The sequence below is a fragment of the Pan paniscus genome, chromosome 4 (assembly GCF_029289425.2).
Source record: "Pan paniscus chromosome 4, NHGRI_mPanPan1-v2.0_pri, whole genome shotgun sequence".
In the NCBI taxonomy this organism is placed as follows: domain Eukaryota; kingdom Metazoa; phylum Chordata; class Mammalia; order Primates; family Hominidae; genus Pan; species Pan paniscus.
In genome coordinates this window covers 142,271,718-142,294,637 of record NC_073253.2, presented here as the reverse complement: position 1 = coordinate 142,294,637, position 22,920 = coordinate 142,271,718, and the positions used below count along the sequence as shown (strand labels likewise).

General features: G+C 38.5%; 1 protein-coding gene across 11 annotated transcripts in view; it reads left to right on the top strand.

Annotated features, from left to right (window-relative positions):
- PPP2R2B (protein phosphatase 2 regulatory subunit Bbeta) overlaps positions 1-22,920 on the top strand; it is a 483,915-nt gene that overhangs the window by 31,226 nt on the left and 429,769 nt on the right. For 4 of the 11 annotated variants that reach the window (XM_057302357.1, XM_055112755.1, XM_055112754.2 and 1 more), the window contains one exon: positions 15,469-15,540. The exons of 6 other annotated variants lie outside the window; for them this stretch is intronic. In XM_057302357.1, coding sequence (XP_057158340.1) covers positions 15,469-15,540 — 72 coding nt within the window. Of the gene's footprint in view, positions 1-15,468; positions 15,541-22,920 lie in introns of those variants that run through there. One more of the 11 variants, XM_055112757.2, reaches the window with a different exon arrangement.

Genomic DNA, 22,920 nt, shown 5'->3' with positions numbered 1-22,920 from the left:
TCACAGCCCACGTCAAATGCACCTCCACCCACAGCTTTCCCTGACTACTCATTTTCTCATCCATCATTCTCATCTTATAAATGCACACCTACATTTAAAGTCTTTTCCAAGTGCACACGGCATTTGTCTGTAACATGGAAATAGTAATGCTCAACTCAAGGAGTTATTGTGAGAATTAAGTAAGACAAAAACCTTACATTGTTTGATATTGCTTTATGTCTGAAACATATTTTTTTGAATTTTATGTACAATGCATGAATTATCCCTGCTTTCATCTAAGGCCAAGCCTCCACTTTAAGCTGGGTCATCTCCCCTCTCTCTTACTCAAGCACATCACTCCTGCACTTGTTCCTACTCTGTCAGCACCAAGGTTTTTCTCTCTACAGGATCACGTTTTGCAGTCCACACACATGCTATAAATCATCTCATTTTAAACACTGATCTCATGAGCCTGTATCTTCCTTCACCCGCTGCCCCATCACCTGCTCCTCTTTTCAGAAAAATGCCTTGAAAGTGTCATCCACACTCACTGTCGCCACCTCTCCTCTGATTTGCACTTTCTATCATGCCACCAAAATTGCTCTTGTGAGAGTCACCAATGACCACCACATTGCAGATCCAGTCATGCCTTTGCAGGCCTCTTCCCACTGCAGCCCTCAGCAGCACTGACAGATGATTCCTCCGTCCTTCCTAAAGGGGTTTCTTGTCTTGGCCTCAAAACCCACTCTTTCTCTCTGTTTCCCTCTCCCTTGCAGTCTCAGACTCCCTGCTGGTTCCTTAGCATCTTCCTAAACTGTAAATATTGAAGCCCAGGAATCAGTCTTCTCCTTAACATATACTTGCTCATAAGTGATCTCATCCACTCCTATGGGCTTATATATCATTGATTTAATTTCTATATCCAACTCCAATCTCTCACCTAAAATGCAGACTTGTACATCCAACTTCCTAGCCAACCTTTCCAATCAGATGCATAGTAGAGATCTCAAAACACACCTGTTGATTTCCCTCCTAAAAAAAAAAAAAAACCCTGTTTGTGCAGTATTCTTCTCCAGCCTAGGAAATAAGAGGGAACTCTGTTCTCCTAGAGACTCAAGCCAAAAACATTGGAGCCATCCTCAATTTCCTTCTTTCTCTCATATCATTCTTACAATTCTATGGCAAATCCTTTGGGCTTCACCTCCTAAAAATATCAGGAATCCAATTGTGTCTTATCACATCCATCATTCAAATGTTTCTTCACCAGAGAATCCTTTCCTGGCCTTCCTATGTAAAATATCACACACACACACACACACACACACACACACACACACACACATGCTCACTTCCTTTCTCTCAAAATCAATTTCTCTCTTTCTCTGCCTCTCCTCTCACCCCCAGCTACTTTTACCCTATTTATTTTTCCTTCACAGCCCTTATTTTTACCTGACCTGTTATACATCCATTTACTTGTTTTTTGCCTGTCCTTTCCCACTATAGAATGTAAGTGACATGAAAGCAGAGGCTTTCTCTGTTTTATACATTTCTATATCTCCAGTAGGCAGAACAGTTTCTCCCACATATTAAGCATATAATAAATATTTGTGGATTGAAAGCACGAATGTATGAGTGAATGTTTATATAAGTCTTAGTAATAAAGTAGGGGAAATGGGTTTCAAAACTAGACAAACCTGAGTTCCAATCTCAGCACTCGTAATTACCTGCTGGATGACCTTCCATTACTCAACTGGTGTATTTCCTTCTCTAATGAAAATATATCAAAGTATTGTTATGAGAGTGAAAAAAAAGTGTTGTAAAACACCTAGCATAATGCCTGTGAATATTCAATGAATGGGGCATCATATTCTTCTTTCATATTTCCCATTGCATTCACCACAGCAATAACCAACGATAGTCCATTAAATGTTTTGCTTACGTACAAAGCCAGCATTTATTGTAGGCTCATTACTTGCCAGGCCCTGTGCTAAGTACTTTACAGTTACTATCTCTCAAAAATATTATGAGATAAGTACTATTCATTTTCCCCATTTTACAGGTGAGCAGATAAGACACAGAAAGGCTGAGTAACCTATCGAAAACCACCCAGCCAAAATGTGATAGATCAGGGTATGCAACCATACTGCCTGGCTCCAGAGTCCAGGCTCTTTGCTGCCCTACAAGACTGCCTACAACATTTCAGGCATTGTTCTTAGCACATGGGTAATTAAAAGATAAAAAACACTCATCTGTACTTTAAGGTACAGTCTAGCAGGAGGGAAAAAGGCATATGCACACAACTCTAACAGTAGGTTTTAACCCTGGCTATGCATGAGAATCACCTTGGCAAATACACAGGGCTATCTCTACCACAGCCGTATTGAATTAAATCCCCTGGAACTGGGCCCCAGGAATCTCAGTTTTTAGCTTCCCCAAGTGAATCTTACATACAGTCAGAGGTGAGAACTCAACAATGGCCAAGGTAGAGAAATATACTACAAGGGAAGGACTCTGGGAGAAAATCTCTCTAAAATGACAGTAGATCTGCAGCTGAAAAGAGGTTACTTTTGGTGAAGGCTTCTGATATCTGGCAGAAAAGTGGCTGCCATGGGAAGAATCAAGGTCACTGTCATCCACCTAAGAGTTCAGTGAATATGTTGAGCAATTATTTGCTTCAAGGTAGCTGTGAATTTGCTTTAAGAGTTTATATTCAGGTATTGGCTAAAACATCTACCTAATACACAGAAAGTCATTTTATTTCCTGGCCTTTAATTTTATCATCTATAAAAAGGAGGGGAAATTTTGCATATATCAGACAATTGCTTTGGTGAGTAAATGTGATCATTCATACCAAGTATATAGTGTATTACCCAGTGCAAATTAAGAGCTTAATAAAAATTAGCTATTATTAATACTCTTTATATTAGTAGAGGCCCCAGAAATCAATTCTTGGCCTGTGTACCTTTTGGGGCGTGGAGTTTAAGAATTTTTTTTTTAAATTGACAAATAATTATACATATTCATGGGGTATGTAGTGAAGTTTTGATACCTACCATGAACAGTGACCAGATTAGGGTAATTAGCATATTCATCATCTCAAACACTTATCCTCTCTTTGTGTTAGAAATGTTTAATATTCTCCTCCCAGATATTTATAACTAAGATATTATTGTTAACTATAGTCATCATACAGTGGTATAGAACACTGGAACTTATCCCTCCTATCCAGCTGTAATTTTGTGTCCTTTAACAAATCTCTCCCTATCCCTCTCTATGCTTGTGTGTTTTGATACAGCATGGTGATAGGAAGAACCCTGGGCCTGCAGTTCAGGGTCATCTAAATTCCAGTCCTCTTCACATGTGATGTCCCTTGAGAAATTGGCTAATCCTGCTATGCCTCAGAGTCAAATGACAATATAATGAAACTTGGTGGTGTTGGTGTCAGATTAAGTGATATGTGCTTTGGGAAGTATGTCCCCATCTTAAATCTTCCCATATTAAATCAGAAGCTGGGAGTGGTAACCCATTTGCAGGAGTTTCTAGTATAATCCATAAGGAACTTAGCCGAGGGAGGACGCAGACTCAAGTTTAATAAAAACCAACTGAGCACCAGGCATTCTCCCTGTGTTATCACAGGAGGATGATTTTCCTAAGTCTGCACGGTATTATCCACATTTTACAGGTAAAAATAGTGAGGGAGGACTAGTGATATGAAATATTTAGTTGAAAATGCCTTTCACTTTGGAATCAGATAAACTAGAGTTCCAATTATGACTTAAAGTTATTTATCCTCTGAGTGTGTTTTTTCTTCAACTTTAAAATAGAAGTAATAACGCTTTCTTTTCATGTTTAATTGTAAGAATCAAGACATTGAAAGCAATGTGCCTGGTAGCCACCTGATAGATGGCACCTGTACTTACATTGACAATATCTTTGCTAGGTCTTACCAGCATGACATCAAGCGTCTTCAATTGCAAATCTGAGGTTCCTCCCACTTTGCTTGTTCCTAGCAAAAGAGGCTCCTGTTTTCATTCTTTGACTCTTTCAACCTACATCACCTTGACTACTGTTTGCCTGTAACATACACTGATCAGTGCTCTTTTGATTTGTGTTTCTGGATCTATTTTTTGTCTTTGGTTCTTGTGCCCCAAGGCAATTCCTTCATTTTCACTCAATTTTATAAAACTAATAGAAAAATCACCAGCAGTGAAATCATTGCCATCATTAGAGGGACTGGCTCATTAGTTTTCTGAGTCATTGTTTCCTCACTGGCAGATTGAGCTGAGAGAAAAGATGGGCTGAGAGGGCCAAGGCCTTTATCTTCACAAGTGTCTGCAAAAGCACAGTTAGTAGAAAAAGCAAACAGGAGGCAAAGAAATGTATGACTTCGAAGATATGTATGAAAGCCTGCTCTGGATCTTATTGTTGATACACGAGAATGTCACTTTTTGGGAAATTTTGGGAGCAAATTCAGTATTCTGTCAACTGCCTTGTAAGAGCAGTTATTCATTTATTTATTCATTTATTCAAAAAATACAAACACACACATAAAGAACATCTCTATTATGTGTCAGATATCAGCTGGGTGATGGGTTCACAGGTAGTAAAAATAGATATGGTTCCTGCTCTTATGGAAGGCAAATAAATTAATCTAAGAAATTAATGTAAACTGTGACAAATGCAGCAGTAGAGAGGATATGACATTAGGACAAGATCTAACGAGGCTTTATTATGCACACGAAGATCAGGAGAGCTTCCCTAAAGAAGTGTTACTTGAGCTGAGATCCGAAGGATGAGTCAAACTTAACTAGGAAGAATGAGAAAGAGGATATTTTAGGCAAAGGAGAGTACATTTGCAAGGCCCAGTCCCCAGAGGGTCATAGTGAAAGCAAGATTCTGAGGGAAAGCCAATGTAGCTGGAGCACAGAGACCAAGATGGGGTACAGTGAAGATGAAGCTATCAAGTGATGTGACCCTGTATGTCTCTGTAACATAAATTACAAAGTTTCATCTTAACCCAGAGAGCAACTGTAAATTATCGAGGGGTGTACATTTAAAAATATATATATATCGTATTTGCGGCATGAAAAGATTTTTGGGACTGCTGTGAGGAGAATACATTAGAAGAGCTAAGAGCAGATTAGCACTCAGTCATGCATCGCTTAATGATGGAAATATGTTCTGAGAAATGCATATTAGGCACTTTCATCACTGGGGAAACACAGACTGTGCTTACACAAACCTAGATCATAGAGCCTACTACATACCCAGGCTATATGGTATAGCCTATTACTCCTAGGCTACAAACCTGTACAGCATGTTACAGTCCTGAATTCTGTGGGCAATTGTAACACAATGGTAAGTATTTCCAGACTTAAACATATCTAAACATAGAAAAGATTCAGTAAAAATACAATTTGAAAATCTTATGGAATCGCCATCGTATATGTGGTTGATTATTGACCAAAATGTCAATACTGGTCATGTATTGACCAGTACATGAATGTATTTTAAGGGGTGGGACACACAAAACAGAGATAAGTGGTCACTAGAAACAGTCCTTACTGTTACATTTTGTAGAGTTGTAAATGGCTCTAGGCATGCCCTCAAATTCCTGAATGTCTATCTGTGACTGTATCTGAATAGAACTGCTTTATAAACATGGAAACCTGTTTATTGTCTTGACATCCAGACAAATAATTTTTTATTCTCAATAAGCAGTGGCAGAAACACATTCTGTTCTGTTTGGAAGTAGCAGTAAACATTCCAGGCATAGGAGTGAATTTGCTCTTCCAGGCAGACCACTTGCAAAAGCATGATGTTTGGAAGAAAAGGAAAGGCAGACTTAGGACAGAACCACTAAGAATGTTTTCATATCATGTTTATTCAGCAAGATATAGCTGCTGCGTCAAAGCCTCCATCTAGAATTGTGCATATGCTCTGCTGCATATATTCCTATAGAAACAGCAAGGCAGCCCTCTCAGGGGAGTTGACCAACAGTCAGTCTTACAAGCCAAGGTTAGGATGCCACGTCTACCTTAATTAATAATCCTTTCATCGTCCTACAACCCAGATGACAGGATGCTTAAGCATGTGAGTTGGAACCCCAAATGTAAAATCCTGCAGAAGCTTAAAAAAAAAAAAAAGCATGATACTGGCTGTTATGAATTTGTGAGTTCAAGCCCTGTCTAAAGGCAACACAATTCACTTTTTAAACAAAAAAGAAAGAAAGAAAATATATTGTGCAAGGAAAACAGAGCTGCCCCAGTCCTGTAGCACACCAATTCCCATTCCATTAGAAAGAATTATAAAATTTCTATGCAAGAGAAGACTTCTGAATTCATCTATGCCAGCCCTTCACAGGTGCCCTGAACCCCCTCACAACATTCCTGACCTGATAGCAACAGAGAGATTACTCCCTCTCAAACCTGGCCATTCTACTTCTGGACAATGCCAAGTATGCCTGTCTTTAAATTGCACTGAAATCTATTTCTTAGAACTACCAAATAAGAAACCTGAGGCCCTTTCCACATGAAAACTCTACATGAGAATGAGGAGGGTTTTCATACTCTGTACAGCCTAAAGATTTCAAATTCCTTCAAGCAGGGCCCTATGACTTCAGGGTGGTAATAAGCATTTAGGTGGCTAGCCCTATTCTAATGTTTTAATGTATTAGCTCACTTAGTGCTAATTACAGGCTAGTTAAAGGAAAGCATTTATTGTCCCCATTTTACAGATGCAGACACCAAAGCCCAGAAAGATAAGTAAGTTGCCCAAAGTCACATAGTTAGCAAGCAGGGGAGGTGGGATTTGGACCCAGGCAGGCTGGCTCCACACCTCTGTTCTCCCGCTTCTGAGATGGAGGGAAAACACAGGCTTTACTGTTACAGTCCTGCATTTGAATAAAAGCTCCAACATGTCCCCTGGCCAACTGACTGCCCCTAAGTAAGCCTCTGTTTCTTTATCTGTAAGGTGATGGTCATAAAGCTTACTTCAGTATTGCTGTGAGATTAAATAAAATAATGCATGCAAAGAAGCAGCACAGTGCCTTGCACATACTGAGCATGCAGCAAAGTCTGAGGAAGTAAATGTGTGAATAATTAAATAAAGACCTCCTGGTCCTACCCTCCTGTATTAGTTTGCTAAGGCTGCCATATCAAAATGCCCGAGTCTGGGTGGCTTAAACAACAGTAGTTTATTTTCTCACAGTTCTGGAGGCTGAAAGTATCAGATCGAGGTCCCAGCAGGCTGGTTTCTCCTGGGGCCTCTCTCCTTGGCTTGCTGACGACCGTCTTCTCAACTGAGTCCTCACGTGGTCTTTTCTCTGCGTTTCTCTTCTTGCAAAAACACCACCAGTCCTGCTAGATTAAGTTCCCACCCCTAATAACCTCATTTAACCATAATTACCTCCTTAATGGCCCTATTATTAAATGCAGCCACATTGGGGGTTGGGGCTTCAAACTATGACTTTGCAGGGGGACACAATTTAGTCCATAGCACCTCCCTCCCAAAGCTTTCTTATTCTTTGCCCCAATTCTCAAGCAAAAGACCTATTTTAGGTTGTCTTCAGGAGTTCAGCCAGGAACAGGGAGTTACAGCATAAATAAGGACAAAAGACTAAGAACAGGTGTATAATATATTATCACTGCAAATCATTGTTCCACAATCCAGACTGTATAGTATTCTGCAGCCTAGACATAACGCAAACAAGCTACAAGGTATTAGCCCCTGATCTCCTCTAACTCCTCTTCACTCACCTCACTCCAGCCACACTGGACTCATTGCTGTTCTTCAAACAGACCACGTACGTCCCCTCTCCAGGGCCTTTCTACTTGTGGCTCCCTCCGTCTGGAATGCTCTTCCCTCAGCCACATGGTTCTTTTCCTCACTTCTTTTGTCTTTGCACAATCATCCTACATACAGGCCTTCCTGCCTACTTTGTCTGAAAAGCACACCTCCCATCACTCACCCTTCATCTCACTGCCTAGATTTTCTTACTACTTGACATATTATGTATTTGTTTATCATTTCTTTCTCTTGCTAGACTGCTGGCTCCGTGAGAACAGGGACTTTGTGTTTTTGCTCATTATTTTACCTGGCATATAGTAGTGAATGATAAATCTTTGTTGGATGAATGAATAATCATCATGGTTAGTAGCAGCAAAAGGCTAAAAGTTTTTGTCTACCTTTTTCTAGGACAGTAGTTTCCAAATGTTAGCTACCATAAATAAGAATTATCTACAGTATTTGGCTTAAAATGAAGATTTGTACTCAGTAACCAAAAATCTGGGTAGTCCTATGGCATTTTTAATTAGAAGATCTCAAAGCAATCCCCCACCCTGCTGTTGTACCTGAGCGAGTTATAGGAAACGCCACACTTGGAAACGAATTGAGTCCGCTTATTTAGCCGGCAGCCAAGAGACGGCTAATGCTAAAAGTTCTCTCGGCCCCGAAGAAGGGGCTAGATTTTCTTTTATACTTTGGTTTAGAAAGGGGAGGGGGGGGGTCTAGTTAAAACAATTTTACAGAAGTAAAGTAGGCAAAAAGTTAAAAGGATAAATGGTTACAGGAAAGTAAACAGTTCCAGGTGCAGGGGCTTTAAGACTATTACAAGGTGATAGACGTGGGGATTTGGGCGTTATCAATCGGACGAATTCCTGGGAACTGCGGATATAGCTCGCCACAGTATCTTATCAGTTAATTGCATTCTTGGATGTGCTGGGAGTCAGCTTGCACAAGTTAAATCCTTGAGGAAGGGGCTGCCAGTGAAAGAGCCAAGATGGAGTCTGTCTGGCTCTCTTAGCTAAGGGAGGGTCAATTCAGGTGGAAGCAAGGCTAGGTGATTAAAGGAAAGGGAGAGTCTAAAAATAGCATTAGTAAAAACAAGGTTGGGCATTACACTGTCATCAACAAAGCTTTGTCACTGAGGTGTTAGACACCATGAAGCTATGGTAGAAAAGGGTTAAACAAATGAATAAAAAGCAAATAATAAAAATAAAGAAAATGAAGGTCTGGGGACTTACAGCCCCCCTAAAGCTCTGAATCAGTAGATCCTGAGCTGAGCCCAAGAATCACTGTCTTCAGGAAGTACCCCAGTGCCTTCTAAGGAAAAAACTCTAAGTGTAATACTTCAAGAAACTTTGTCCTAGGATGACAAAATTTAAAAAAAAAAAATGGCACCGCTGAACTTTGCGTAGTCTCCTCCCTCCTTCCATGTCTAGTTCAGGGTATGGAAACTCTGGACTTAGCACCAGGGAACAATGATGGTGGAGAAAAGGGGATTAGATGTGCTGTTTATAATGCCCAATTCTCTAAGTCTCAGTTGGAGAGAGCATAGCTGCAGAATGCTAAAGGAAGGGTCTTACAGGTGAACTCAGAAGCAAAGGAACAATGTCAATTTTCTCCCTTGCCTGTGAACAGAGCTATTTTCTAGATGGCTGCTACAGCCTGTGAGGAGAGGAGGGCACCCACTGGCCCTTGGCAGTCCTCATCGAGTCAGACAGCCAGAGTTGGAAGTGACATGGAAGCCCTTTTTAGATCCTGCCCACCATCTTGCAGAGCGGTTAACCCAAAACCCTTGGGTGAGCTACCCAAAACCACACAGAGAATTAGTGTAAACTACCAGGACTGAACCAGCCTGTGGACTCCAGAGTGGTGTTTTGGCCTCTGTACTTACATGCAAAGTGGTTTGACTGTTTCTGACATTCCTGGGAATACCTTAGAACAATGTGCTGACCTGAGTAGTAACTCTGTGAAGAGGGGGAAAACACCTCAAGGATACACTATAAAGAATCGACTACCTTTCACTTGGCAGGCTTGTCTTGATAAGCCCTCAGGAGAGAACCAGCCTCAAGGTATTTTTAAATGGCTGAGGGAGGTATGTGTAATGGCACTATTATTTTACAGTTTTTTTTTTTTTTAAGGAAACTCATCTTTCTTTGAAATTGGCCCGATTTACACACAGAATGAGCTGAAAAGACTCTTCGCTGTTATTAAGCCTTCAAGAATGTTCTCATAAGTGCTACCTTCCCCACACTGAGTACCTAACAAGGTCATTCAGGGCCAGGGTATATGTTACATGTTTGCTCACACTGAGCCCCTGAAGCATCACTAAGTAAAGGGCCAAGCCTGAGTATTTTGATCTCAGGGCTGGGGATTTGGGACAGTCATTTATTATGAACTGGTTCTCCTACAATTTCTCCAGTCCAATCTCAAGCATGACCCTATGCCAGCTTGCATTTGTCCCTGTCTAACTGACCTGGGCTAAGCTTTCTGTACCTGCTGGGAACAGCCTCCTCCAAATTCACTTTATTTGCAGTATTTCTAGTCTTCTGTTTGGAAATTGTTTTAAACTTTGATTCAGATAAATTAGAGCTGAGATGATAAATGGAAATGATCCTATAGGTGAGGCAGTGGCCAAAGCTCTCATTACAATTCTCTGTTGATCCTCAGATATGCTAGGGTATCACACAAAATTATTTATTTGAATAATTATTTATTTGAAACAACATTATCAGGTCATAGCATAGACCTCACCAAACTGATTAGAGTTTGAGGCTTCCAGTGATACCCAATGTTCATTTAAAAACCCACTTGCCCAGCAAGACCTGATTTTATGGCATGGAACAAGAAAGGCATCTTCACTCCATGAATTTTAGCTTTTTATAAGTGAAGGCTCTCAAAGCTTGCCACTTAACAGGGTCAACAAATGAAATAAGATATGTAAAACATCTAAAACAGTGCCTGGGGCTTAGAAGGGACTCAATAAATGTTTCATTCTGCTCTTCCACTTGCCTTTGTCTACAGAGGAAATTTAGTGTTGGGCCATTTGTTGGTCCCTTTATTAAGTATTACTTGAGCACCTACTATGTGTTCAGCATGCTTCTAGACACTGAGTACACAGCACTGTAAAGGACAGATGGATCTCTGCTCTCATCTTACATTCTGGTGGGAGGAAATGGTTGATTAATCATGGCAAGCATTAGATCCAAATTAAGGTGGGAACTAAAAATAAGACATGAACAAGCAGATTCAGATAAAATTGAATTGATGAACTTGCATACACTTAACTGTAGAAGTTGCCTCCAAATTGGTCCTCCTGCAAGTAGCCTTCATAGATGGTCTCCGTGGTAGGTTTCTGAGCAGTTGTGGCTAATTTGGGTGCTTACTGGTAAGTATTTCTCAGGCCCCAGTTGCAGATCTCTCTTTTCCCATCTTGTACTCTAATTCTGCACAGAATGTGGGCAGATGCATGATCCTGCACAGAAGTAGAGCCCCCCGGGATCTATCTGGGTCTTCAGACCCAAGGGACAGCATTCATTTCTTCAGTGTTTTTGAAGCCTCTGTGGTGTACAGGCAGAGGTCAGGCTCTGGACCAATTACAATGAATACTGCCACCCACCTCATGGCACTTGCATATTAGTAGGGGAAAATAGCCATGGGGAACATCAGTAACTTTTAACGTAGTGATAAGGGCTGGGAACATAAAAACAGGGTAAATCATTATAGTGACTGAGGGGTGATGGGCTACCAGGAATTGGGCAGACAGGGAAGGCATCTCTGAAGAGGTGCATTTGAGCTGAGGCTTGACTGATGGGAAAGGGTCAGCAATGTGAAGAGCCCAGTGGGGAGCATTCCAGGCAGAGGGACCTGCAAGCACAGAGGACTGGACAAAGGCTGGAATAAATTCAATGTAGTATTCAAGGAATAGAAAGGTCGTTGTGGAATACTGTATCTTTTCATGGTGGGGGTTGCAGTTTTGTTTAAAAAAATCAATAATCTCAAATACTTAAGCCCTCCTATTTCATTATACTTTTTAAAGAAGCAGTGTATCTTAGCAGTTAGAAAACTTGGATTCTGGAGGCAGTTTACTTAATCCTACAAGGGGATAATTTGGCCCTAGATCAGACCACCTGGGTTCAGTCCTGGATTTTTCTACCTACTACCTAAGTGACGTTGAGCAACTTACAGAATCTTACTGTGCCTTGTTTGCCATAAAAAAAGATAATAATAATCCTATTGCACAGAAATCATTTGATGATAAACTGGGATAATGAACATAAAGTTTTGACCAGCATAGGGAAAGTATCCAAAATATGTTGGCTATTATAATTCCTTCCTTGTTTCCTCTAGGAGTTCATTTTCTTGATCATTGTTGCCATCCTTTTATCGCATCAGCCACTCATTGAACAGAATTCTAAACATAAAGTAGAAAATAGTTTCCCAAGAACTTTATAATTTGGGTGCAGTTGAAATCTTTGAAAAGTTATCAATGTAATTTAATAAAGGAAGTGTTTAAAGTAATTTAATAATGTCACTTAAAATTCTCATTAAATTGATTCTAGGCCCTGGAGAATTCAATCCCCAGGGGACACTATATAGTATTCCTCCATCAAACTCGTTCTCCTTTCCCTGATTTTTCATAGCTTTTATCATCCATTCATGTTACGCATTTACTTATTTTGTTGCTTAACTTATAAGAATGTAAGCTCTATGAGAACAAGGATTTGGCCTGCTTGTTCAATGAGCCATCCCCAGTTCCCTCTGATAGTGTTCAAATAATAGAGCTCAATAAATTCTTGTTTACTGAATTTATGTCTCTATACACCCCTAAAAACTATACCAGGAAGTGGGTTTGCTAATGGGTCAAAGAACCTTGGTTCTAAAAGTATCCCATAACACAATCTGAGTGCCAGCTTCTCCGTGACCCAGGAGGGCAATGATTCGCCAACAGGAACTGATCTAATAAATACAAAACATTATATAACTTTATTACTCATTCCTTCAACAAACATTTATTAGGTCTTGACTTTATGCCAGGCAGAATATTAGATGCTGGTAAACAAGGGTAAATAAAACAGAGTCCCTGGAGAGTACAGTCTTGTAGTTAATCACTCTAATTCTTATAAAAATTAATATTATCTGTTCTTATGAATCTGAAGACTAGAACCTAGAGAATAAATAAAGCCTTCTGGCAATGTGCCTATGAGTGGGCAGTCAGGAAATGCTGCTCCCAGTCTGACTCATCCCTCCTCACACCACTCTTAGGGTATTGGTGGTTTTCAGTACTATTCTGTGCCATTCTACAGATGGCGTAGATACATATCCCATGATACACAAAAGTTTCTTGCTCACTCAACACATACTTGTACACACACATACACCCCAATGTAAAATTCTCAAAATGAATGTTAGCACCAAAATGAATGTTAGGAAACAAATAACCTGAATACATAAATGTATTTATGTATATATTGATACACATATATATTTATAATTACATACCTATATATACATATACATATATGTACATACACACACACACACCCCTTTGTCTGTCTCAGAGATTCAAGGATAAGTTCCCATTCTACTTTTTTTTGCCTAACAATTTACTCACATGTAGCTATGTTTTTCTTGCATCATAATGCCAGAAGTCACTCTGTCTTTAGCCCTTTCTGATTTGAATACTGGTTACCTAAATAAACCTGTGGTATAGACTCTTTCAGACAATTGGTTCCACAGCCCCTGTTGCTGTGATTTAACTATCTTAGGCAAAAATAATTTTTTTTTCCCTGAAGCTACTGTAGTTTCCTTCAAGAGTTGTGTGCTGGAGTGGTTAAACTCTCGTTAGACTGCCTGGGTTCCCTGTGCTCTACTGTATGCTAACGTGGGCAAAGTTACTTCACCTCTCTGGCATACAGTTTGCTCATCTAAAAACTTGAGTCATAATAAGACTGTATAGGATTAACGTGGAATTAAATGAGCTAATTCATGGAGGGGTTAGCAAAATTTCTGACACATTTCAGTAGCTTAATAGAATTTGTTGATTTTCTTTTTCATACTTCCTCTCCACTGCAACCATCACTGGCTAATCTAGACACAAATTAAGCCATTACTAAATTTCACAAAAAGTCTTTCTAATGCTATGGGTCAATGGATTTTAAGGGCAGGGTTAATCCTCCAAATGCGTAAAATAATTGCATTTAATCAAAACCACAATGAAATACCATCTCACAGTCAGAATGGCTATTATTAAAAAGTCAAAAACACAAGAGATTCTGGTGAGGTTGTGGAGAACAAGGAATGCTTTTACCCTATTGGTGGGAAGGTAAACTAGTTCAACCATTGTGGAAGACAGTGTGGCAATTCCTCAAAGTCTTAGAAGCAGAACTACCATTTGACTCAGCAATCCCATTACTGGGTATATACCCAAATGAATATAAATTGTTCTATTATAAAGATATATGCATGTATATGTTCATTACAGAATTGTTCACAATAGCAAAGACATGGAGTCAACCTAAGTGCCCATCGATGATAGACTGGATAAAGAAAATGTGGTACATAGACACCATGGAATACTGTGCAGCCATAAAAAGGAATGAGATCATGTCCTTTTCAGGGACATGGATGGAGCTGGAGGCCATTATCCTTGGCAAACTAGCACAGGAACAGAAAACCAAATACTGCATGTTATGTCTTATAAGTGGGAGCTCAATGATGAGAACACAATGACACATTGGGGGAACAACACACACCGGGGTCTGTTGGAAGGTGGAGGGTGGGAGAATGGAGAGCATCAGGAAGAAAATAGCTAATGGATTCTGGGCTTAGTTCCTGGGTGATGGGATGATGTGTGCAGCAAACCACCATGGTACACGTTTACCTATGTAACAAACCTGCACATCCTGCACATGTATCCCTGAACTTAAAATAAAAGTTGGAAATTTTAAAAAATAATCACTGTACTTTATACACAAAATAGTAATATAGAACACTAAAATTCTAAGAAAATCCATTGAGAAAAAGCAACATTTATTACAACACTTTGTGAAGTGATTTAGCGTGATTATATTTTTATAGTACCAAACAACCAGGTAGAAAATTAAAATTTTAATCAATTATCTAGACATCCAAACTGTTTTTTTTTTCCCTTCAGTTTTCATTAAAACATTTGCAGTTATATTAAGACAGACTCTTGGTCTTTGAGGTTGTTTATCTTCCTAAGATTTTTCTTAACTATTTTTCTCTTTCCATTCTCTCCTATTTCAAACTAAACTCCTTGGCAGATGTAAATGACTTTCTACTTTGCATGTAATTTTGTTTCTTGGATAACAGAATAAATGGGTCAAGCTAAGCCCCAAGATTAAATGGTCAAGCAAAGTCAGTCTTTCTGATTTTCCTGAACCCAAAGCCTTGAGAGTCTACTTATTAGTGGGTTGTTCTAACAGAAGACAAAGGAATTCAGAGAGAATGACCTGACTTTGGTTTGTCCCTCTGATATGGTTTGGCTGTGTGTCCCCACCCAAATCTCATGTCAAATTGTAACCCCCACATGTTGAAGAAGGGAACTCGGGGGAGGTGATTGGATCATGGGGGAGGCCTTCCCCCTTGCTGTTCTCGTGATAGAGTTCTCATGAGATCTAATGGTTGAAAAGTGTGGCACCTTCTCCCCTCACTCTCTCTCTTTCTCTCCTGCTACCATGTAAGATGTGCCTTGCTTCCCCTTCGCCTTCTGCCATGATTGTAAGTTTCCTGAGACCTCCCCAGCCATGCAGAACTGTGAGTCAATTAAACTTTTCTTTATAATTTACCCAGTCTCAGGCAGTTATTTATACAATAGCAGTGTGAGAACGAACTAATGCACCTTCCTTCTGGGAATGATGTTAAATGAGCTGAGTTCAGAGATTGCTACCAAAGTTTTATCTGGCTGTCATGATATGAAGTGTTCTCTCTCCCTTCCTCTTCCTCCTCCCACCCCACACCTCCCTCATTCTACCACCATCACTGATTACCAAAAGGGTTGTTTAAAAAATGTTTCAGTCATCAATTACCCAAAGTCTTTCTTATCATTACCTGGTTCCTAAAGTTCACTTGAGATAGTAAAATGAAATACTGGTTAGCTTTGTGGTCTTGAGAAACTAATGGAAACATTCCAAAACTCATACATCTTATCTATAAAGTACACATTATAATAGGATCTAATTTAGAGGGTTGATGTAATAAATAAATGAGATAATCTAGCACATTGACAGGAATAAAAGATCAATTGAACATATACAATCATTATTATTACAAGAAATATGTAATAGTTCTATACGAAGAGAGAGGGTGTAGGGAAAAAATTATGGATTTTAAACTTTACTTATTTCCCTTTAAGTAAAGAAAAAATAAACATGGACTCATTCCAAAGAAATGACATTTAGAAGAGCAGTGGCATGAGAGCTTGAGAGTATATTCCTTTCATTGTCATTCACTGCGATATTCCACAGATAAGTAATAAGGACCTACTATGGGTCATTATTTTATTATGGGTCACTATTATTTTAGATGCTGGGAAAATGGTAATGAATAAAACAGACAATAAAAGGAAAAATATTCTAAAAAATAACTTGAGTTAGCTATAAAAAATGTGAAGAAGATAATACAGGATAGTGTGATAATGAAAGATTGAGTGGCCATTAAATATGGTGGTCCAGGAAGCTAAAGATTTGAAGGACATGAGGTCATCAGCCATACAAAAACCAGGGGAGAGGATCTTCTAGACAGAGGGAAAAGCAAGTAAAAGGGACCTTAAGCAGTAATGAGCTTACTATGTTAGCATAAAAGAAAGCAGAGCAGTGTGGCTAGAGCTTAGTTTGCAAGGGGAAGAATGATGAAGCCAGAGTCAGTATGGAAGGTAGGCACTAGGCCATATATGGCCTTAAACACCATAGTAAGAAACTTAGCTTTATTTTCAGTGTAATAGGAAACCTTTGCAGTTTAAAGTAGGTCAAGGACTTAATTTTTTTTATTTTTAAGGTATTTGGTTGCTGTGTAGAGATAAATGATAGGGAAACAAGAGTAGGAGGCAAGAATACCAATAAGAGGCTATCATAGTTGGTGGACAAGAAAGGACAGAGGCTTGGATTAATGCAACAGCAGAGAAGATGTAAAGAAATGAATAGATATTGGATCAATTATTTTGGAGGCAGAGTTGATAGGATTGCTAGTAAATTGGATAAGTTTAAGTATGGTGTCAATGAGGGAAATATGAGTGGCATCCCTGTGATGAAGGCTTGACTTGCTATGTAGCCTTATAGATAGCAAAGAATGAGGATGAATCATTACCTCCCAACCCACCATCTGTCTCCATCCCAAACCCCCTAAAACCTTCCCAACCCCATTCCAGTCAGAAGTCATCTAAGCAAAAAGAAGTACAGTCTAGCTATGAGTATCTTCTCAGGTTCATTACACAAATAGTCATTCATATCTGTTACTATGTTCTAGACTAAGTTATGAGTACTGGTCATACAGTAGCAAGCAAGATAGACACACCTCTGTTCCAGTGCAACTTATGTTCTAATGGGAGAAGTTAGTAAGATTAACTTTGAGTTGTGTATCATCCCTCCATGGAGTGACATCAAATAGGCCATGAGTTTTGGGAAGAGAACAGAATGAGAGGTATAGATGGTAGTTAAAGCCATGCACATGGGTGGTTATTAAGAGAAAAAGTAGAAATTGAAAATAGAAGGAGGCCCAGGACCAAACATTTATTGGCCTGACTTCCTGGTCAGTAATCTTCTCTACTGTTATAGTACAGCAGCTTTTAAGTCCACTGATTGCATTCTTAATTTGAGTATTTAATATTTATTTTATTAACCTAAGGTTTTCATTTGTCACTATGGCATGGTCTCATAATTTTCAAAAAATCAAAAAACAGTAGATGTTGGCGTGGATGCAGTGAACAGGGAACACTTCTACACTGCTGGTGGGAATATAAACTAGTACAGCCACTATGAAAAACAATATGGAGAGTTTGGAGATTCTTTAAAGAACTAAAAGTAGAACTACCATTTGATCCAGAAATCCCACAACTGGGTATCTACCCAGAGGAAAAGAAGTCATTATTCGAAAAAGATACTTGCACACGCACGTTTATAGCAGCACAATTTACAATAGCAAAATTGTGGAACCAATCCAAATGCCCATCAATAAACAAGTGGATAAAGAAACTGTGGTATATATACATACGATGGAATACTACACAGCCATAAATAAGAATGAATTAACAGCATTTGCAGTGATCTGGATGAGAATGGAGACTATATTCTAAGTGAAGTAACTCAAGAATGGAACACCAAACATCTGTGTTTTCACTGATATGTGAGAGCTAAGCTATGAGGATGCAAAGGCATAAGAATGATACAGTGGACTTTGGGGACTCGGGGGAAAGAGGGAGAGGGGGGTGAGAGCTAAAATACTATAAATATGGTGCAGAGTGTACTGCTTGGGTGATAGGTGAACCAAAATCTCACAAATCACCACTAAAGAACTTATTCATGTAACCAAACGAGATAGACACACCTCTGTTCCAGTGCCATTCTTACAGCAGTAAGGTGGTATCACATTGCGGTTTTGATTTGCATTTCCCTGATCATTAGTGATGTTGAGCATTTTTTCATATATTTGTTGGCCATTTGTATATCTTCTTTTGAGAATTGTCTATTCACGTCCTTAGCCCACTTTTTGATGGGATTGTTTATTTTTTTCTTACTGATTTGTTTGAGTTCGTTGTAGATTCTGGATATTAGTCCTTTGTCAGATGTATAGATTGTGAAGATTTTCTCCCAGTCTATAGGTTGTCTGTTTACTCTGCTGACTGTTCCTTTGGCTGTACAAAAAGCTCTTTAGTTTAATTAGGTCCCAGCTATTTATCTTTGTTTTTATTGCATTTGCTTTGAGTTCTTGGTCATTAAATCCTTGCCTAAGCCAATGTCTAGAGGGTTCTTTCCAATGTTATCTTCTAGAATTTTTATAGTTTCAGGTCTTCAGTTTAGCTTGTTAATCCATCTTGAGTCGATTTTTGAATAAGGTGAGAGTTGAGAATCCAGTTTCATTATCCTACATGTGGCTAGGCAATTATCCCAGCATCATTTGTGGAAAAGAGTGTCCTTTCCCCACTTTATGTTTTTGTTTGCTTTGTGGAAGATCAGTTGACTGTAAGTATTTGGGTTTATTTCTGGTTCTTTATTCTTTTCCATTGGTCTATGTGCCTAAGTATAAAGGATAGAAAATAAGAAAAAAGCCTAAAGATACAAGGGACATAGTAACATATTTTTTATTGAGGTCTAAGAAGTATGACAGAGAGGTAATGAGCAATATCAATATTTGAGGAGATACCAGCTGAGATTTTTCTAAAATTTATGAAAACCATTGAACTACAGATTTAAGAACTGTTATTAACTCCAGTCAAGATAAATTTAAAAAAAAAGCAATGCCTAGACACATCATAGTAGAACTGCTAAAAAGAAAACCAAAATCTTAAAAATAGAGAGAAACACATACTACCGTGAAAACAAAAACAGTTGGACAGCTGAATTTTAAATGAAATTATGGAACCCCAAAGACAATAGTCACAGCTTTAAAATGCTGAAAGGAGCCAACTGCCACTCTTGAATGCTCTATCTAATAAAATAACCCTTAAGATAAAAGCAAAATAAAGATTTTTTTTTTTGAGGTGGAGTCTCGCTCTGTTGCCCAGGCTGGAGTGCCATGGCGTGATCTCAGCTCACTGCAAGCTCCGCCTCCCGGGTTCACGCCATTCTCCTGCCTCAGCCTCCCGAGTGGCTGGGACTACAGGCGCCCGCCACCATGCCCAGCAAATTTTTTGCATTTTTTAGTAGAGACGGGGTTTTACCGTGTTAGCCAGGATGGTCTCGATCTCCTGACCTCGTGATCTGCCCGCCTCGGCCTCTCAAAGTGCCGGGATTACTGGCGTGAGCCACCGCGCACGGCCATAAAGATGTTTTTAAACGAGTAAAATATGAGATAATTTATTGCAAGGAGAGACATGCATTTAAAATACAGAAGTGAGTGAACCATAATGAAAAGTGTTGTATGTTGATAGAAAAATGAACGGAAATAATAACGTCATGTAAAGTTTAAAACAGGGGACAAAAATAACACAAATAACAGAAGGAAGGGATTAAGGGAGTTAAAGTTATTAAGCTCTCTTAGACTTTCGGGGAAGTAGTAAGATAGCTAATATAAATTAGACTTTAATAATTAATAGATGTATGTGAAAATTTCTGGTGCAATCAATATTTTTTAAATGGTGAAATAATTCATCAGTTACAAGCTAATAGAGGGAAATTTCAGAAGTTAAAAATACATTCCTAGCCCAAAATAAAACAAATAAACCTATGGTAGTTACATTAATTGTAAATGGACTAAAAAGCTAAAGGCTAGTTCTAGAACTGAATTTTAAAAAATTATATTATCAATAAGCATAAAAAAATCTCTCAGCAAGCTTCATGTGGAAGGGAACTTTTTAATGGGATATTTTCATAGAAAATATGAAAGTACTTATAGGCAAACAGAATAAACAGGTAATTTTGCAAGGTGTTTAGATACCTAATTAACATGTAAAATGAACTTATATCTTCACATGATAACAAAAAACATTTAAAATGATTTGGGGGGTTATATCATTTATAAGAGCAACATAACATCAACTACTTAGGAATAAATCTAAGTACAGAGGGTCAAAACATCAATACCAAAAAACTTTATTAGCAGAAAGTAAGGAAGACAAGTGACTGGAGAAATATATCATGTTCACAGATGGAAAGACTCAATATTGTAAAGTTGTTTATTCTTTCCTAGGTGATATACAGCAACATGCAATTCTAATAAAAATTTCAGGATTGTTTTTGTGGAAACTGAAAAGCTAATTCTTAATTTATATAGAAATGTAAAGCACAAAAAGCCAGCCAACACAATTGGAAGAATAGTAGAGGAATTTTCCACTTATATTAGTCAGCTGGGGCTGCCATAACAGAATATCAGAGACTGGGTAGCTTCAACAATAGAGATTGATTTTCTTAAAGTTCCAGAGGCTAGATTAAGGTGCTGGCGGGATGGGTTTCTGGTGAAGCCTCTCTTCTTGGCTTGCAGACAGCTTCCTTCTTGCTCTGACCTCACATGGCCTTTCCTTTATGCATGCCCACTCTTGGTGTCTTTTCCTTTTCTTATAAGTATACCAGTCCTATTGCATCAGGACCTCACTTTTATAACCTTATTTAACCTTATTTACCTCCTTAAAGACCCTTTATCCAAATACTGTCACATTGGGAGGTTAGGGTTTTAATATATAAATTTGCAGGGGGGCACAGTTCAGTCTAGAACACCACCTATTAAGATATCTTATAAAGCATCAATAATTAAGATATTGGGTATTGGATACAGGACAAACAAATAAATCAATGGAATATAATAAAGTCCAGAAACACATTTATATGGATTGCCAATCTTTTGAAAAGATGGCATTGCAGAGCAATGGAGAAAATGTGGTCTTTTCAATAAATGGTGTGGAGAAAATTTGAAATTATTTGGGGAGAAATAATCTTGGTCCCTACCACAGGCACATAAAGCAATTTCAGATGAAATGTTTAAAATGTGTAAAATAAAACACTAAACTTTCTAGACCATAACATAAGATAAAATATTGACAACCTTAGGTAGGTTAAAACGTTTAAAATGACATAAAAGGTGATAATAATCATGGAAGGAAATATTGATAAATTAGACTACATTAAAGTTAACTTTTTCTATTCATCAAAAAAAGGAGTTAAAAGACTAAAAAGGCAAGACACAGTGTAGAAAAATAGGTTAGCAAAGCAGGTGACTACCAACAGACTTAAGATCAGATTATAAGGAACTACAAATAAGAAAGACTCTGACAGCTCAATAGAACAATAGGCAAGAGACTTGACAGGCATTTCAAAAAAGAGAATAAGTACTTGAAAATGTAATCAATTCTATTATCAGGAAATGCACATTAAAGCCACAATGGAATACCACGACATACTGATCAGAATGGCTAGAATTAAAAGGACTAAAAATATCAATGGTTGTTAAGGATATTGTGATACTAAAAATCTCATATGCTACCAGTGCGAGTGTAAATTATTACAACCACTTTGGAAAATGGGTAAATCCACTAAAACTGCACATACCCATACAGTAAATCCAACTGTTCTACTAAGTATATATCCAAGAGAAACACATACATATATTCACCAAAAGACATGTATAAGAATGTTCATAGCAGTACTGTTCATGATAACCCTAAATGAAAACAACTCAAAGTCCATAAAAAATAGAATGACCAAGTAAATTGTGAGATATTTATACAAAGGACTGCTTACAAGAATGAAAATATACTGTATTGCTTCATTTATACACATTTCAAAAACAAAATATCGGAAGTTAGGATGGTGTTTGCTTTGGGATAAAATGGGGAATGACTGAGGTAGGAATCCAAAGGTGTTTTTTGAGTATTCATTCTATTTCTTGATCTAGGTGGTGGTAACATGGGTGAAAAAAATCAGCATTCAGTGCCCTTTCTGTATACCTGTTACTCTTCAATTTAAAAAGCATAGTGCAGTAATCAGGGGCTAAATTATTATTAGCCTTGGTCCTGCAGGATCAAGAAGGGAGAAGAGGTTACTGAATCCTAAAAATGAGAAGTCCTATTGAGTTCTTTGTTTCTAGAGGAGCCAAGGTCTTCTGTTAAGAGGTAAAGCCAACTGAAGACCTTGCAGAAAATAGTATGTGTGTGTAAATATCTCCCACCTTCCCTCTTATCTCCTCTTGGGAATTCCTATAGGCTAAACCCAACCAGCAGTCAGAGAGCATGGAAAGTTGTTGATAAAGTCAACTTCAAGGGTCTCATCTGCCTGAAGTACAGACAAAAGCCACAAAGTCCGTGACAGCAGAGTTGCCTCTTGTTAAAAAGATGTCCTGGAAGCCCCAACCACGGACTTCTCTTATCTCTCATCGCCCAAAAGAGACACTTAAGCACCCATAATTGAAAGTGAAGTTGAGAAAATGTATTTTTAAATGAACTTTGTTGGGACATAATTTATATGCAATAAAATGCACCCATTTTAAAGAGTA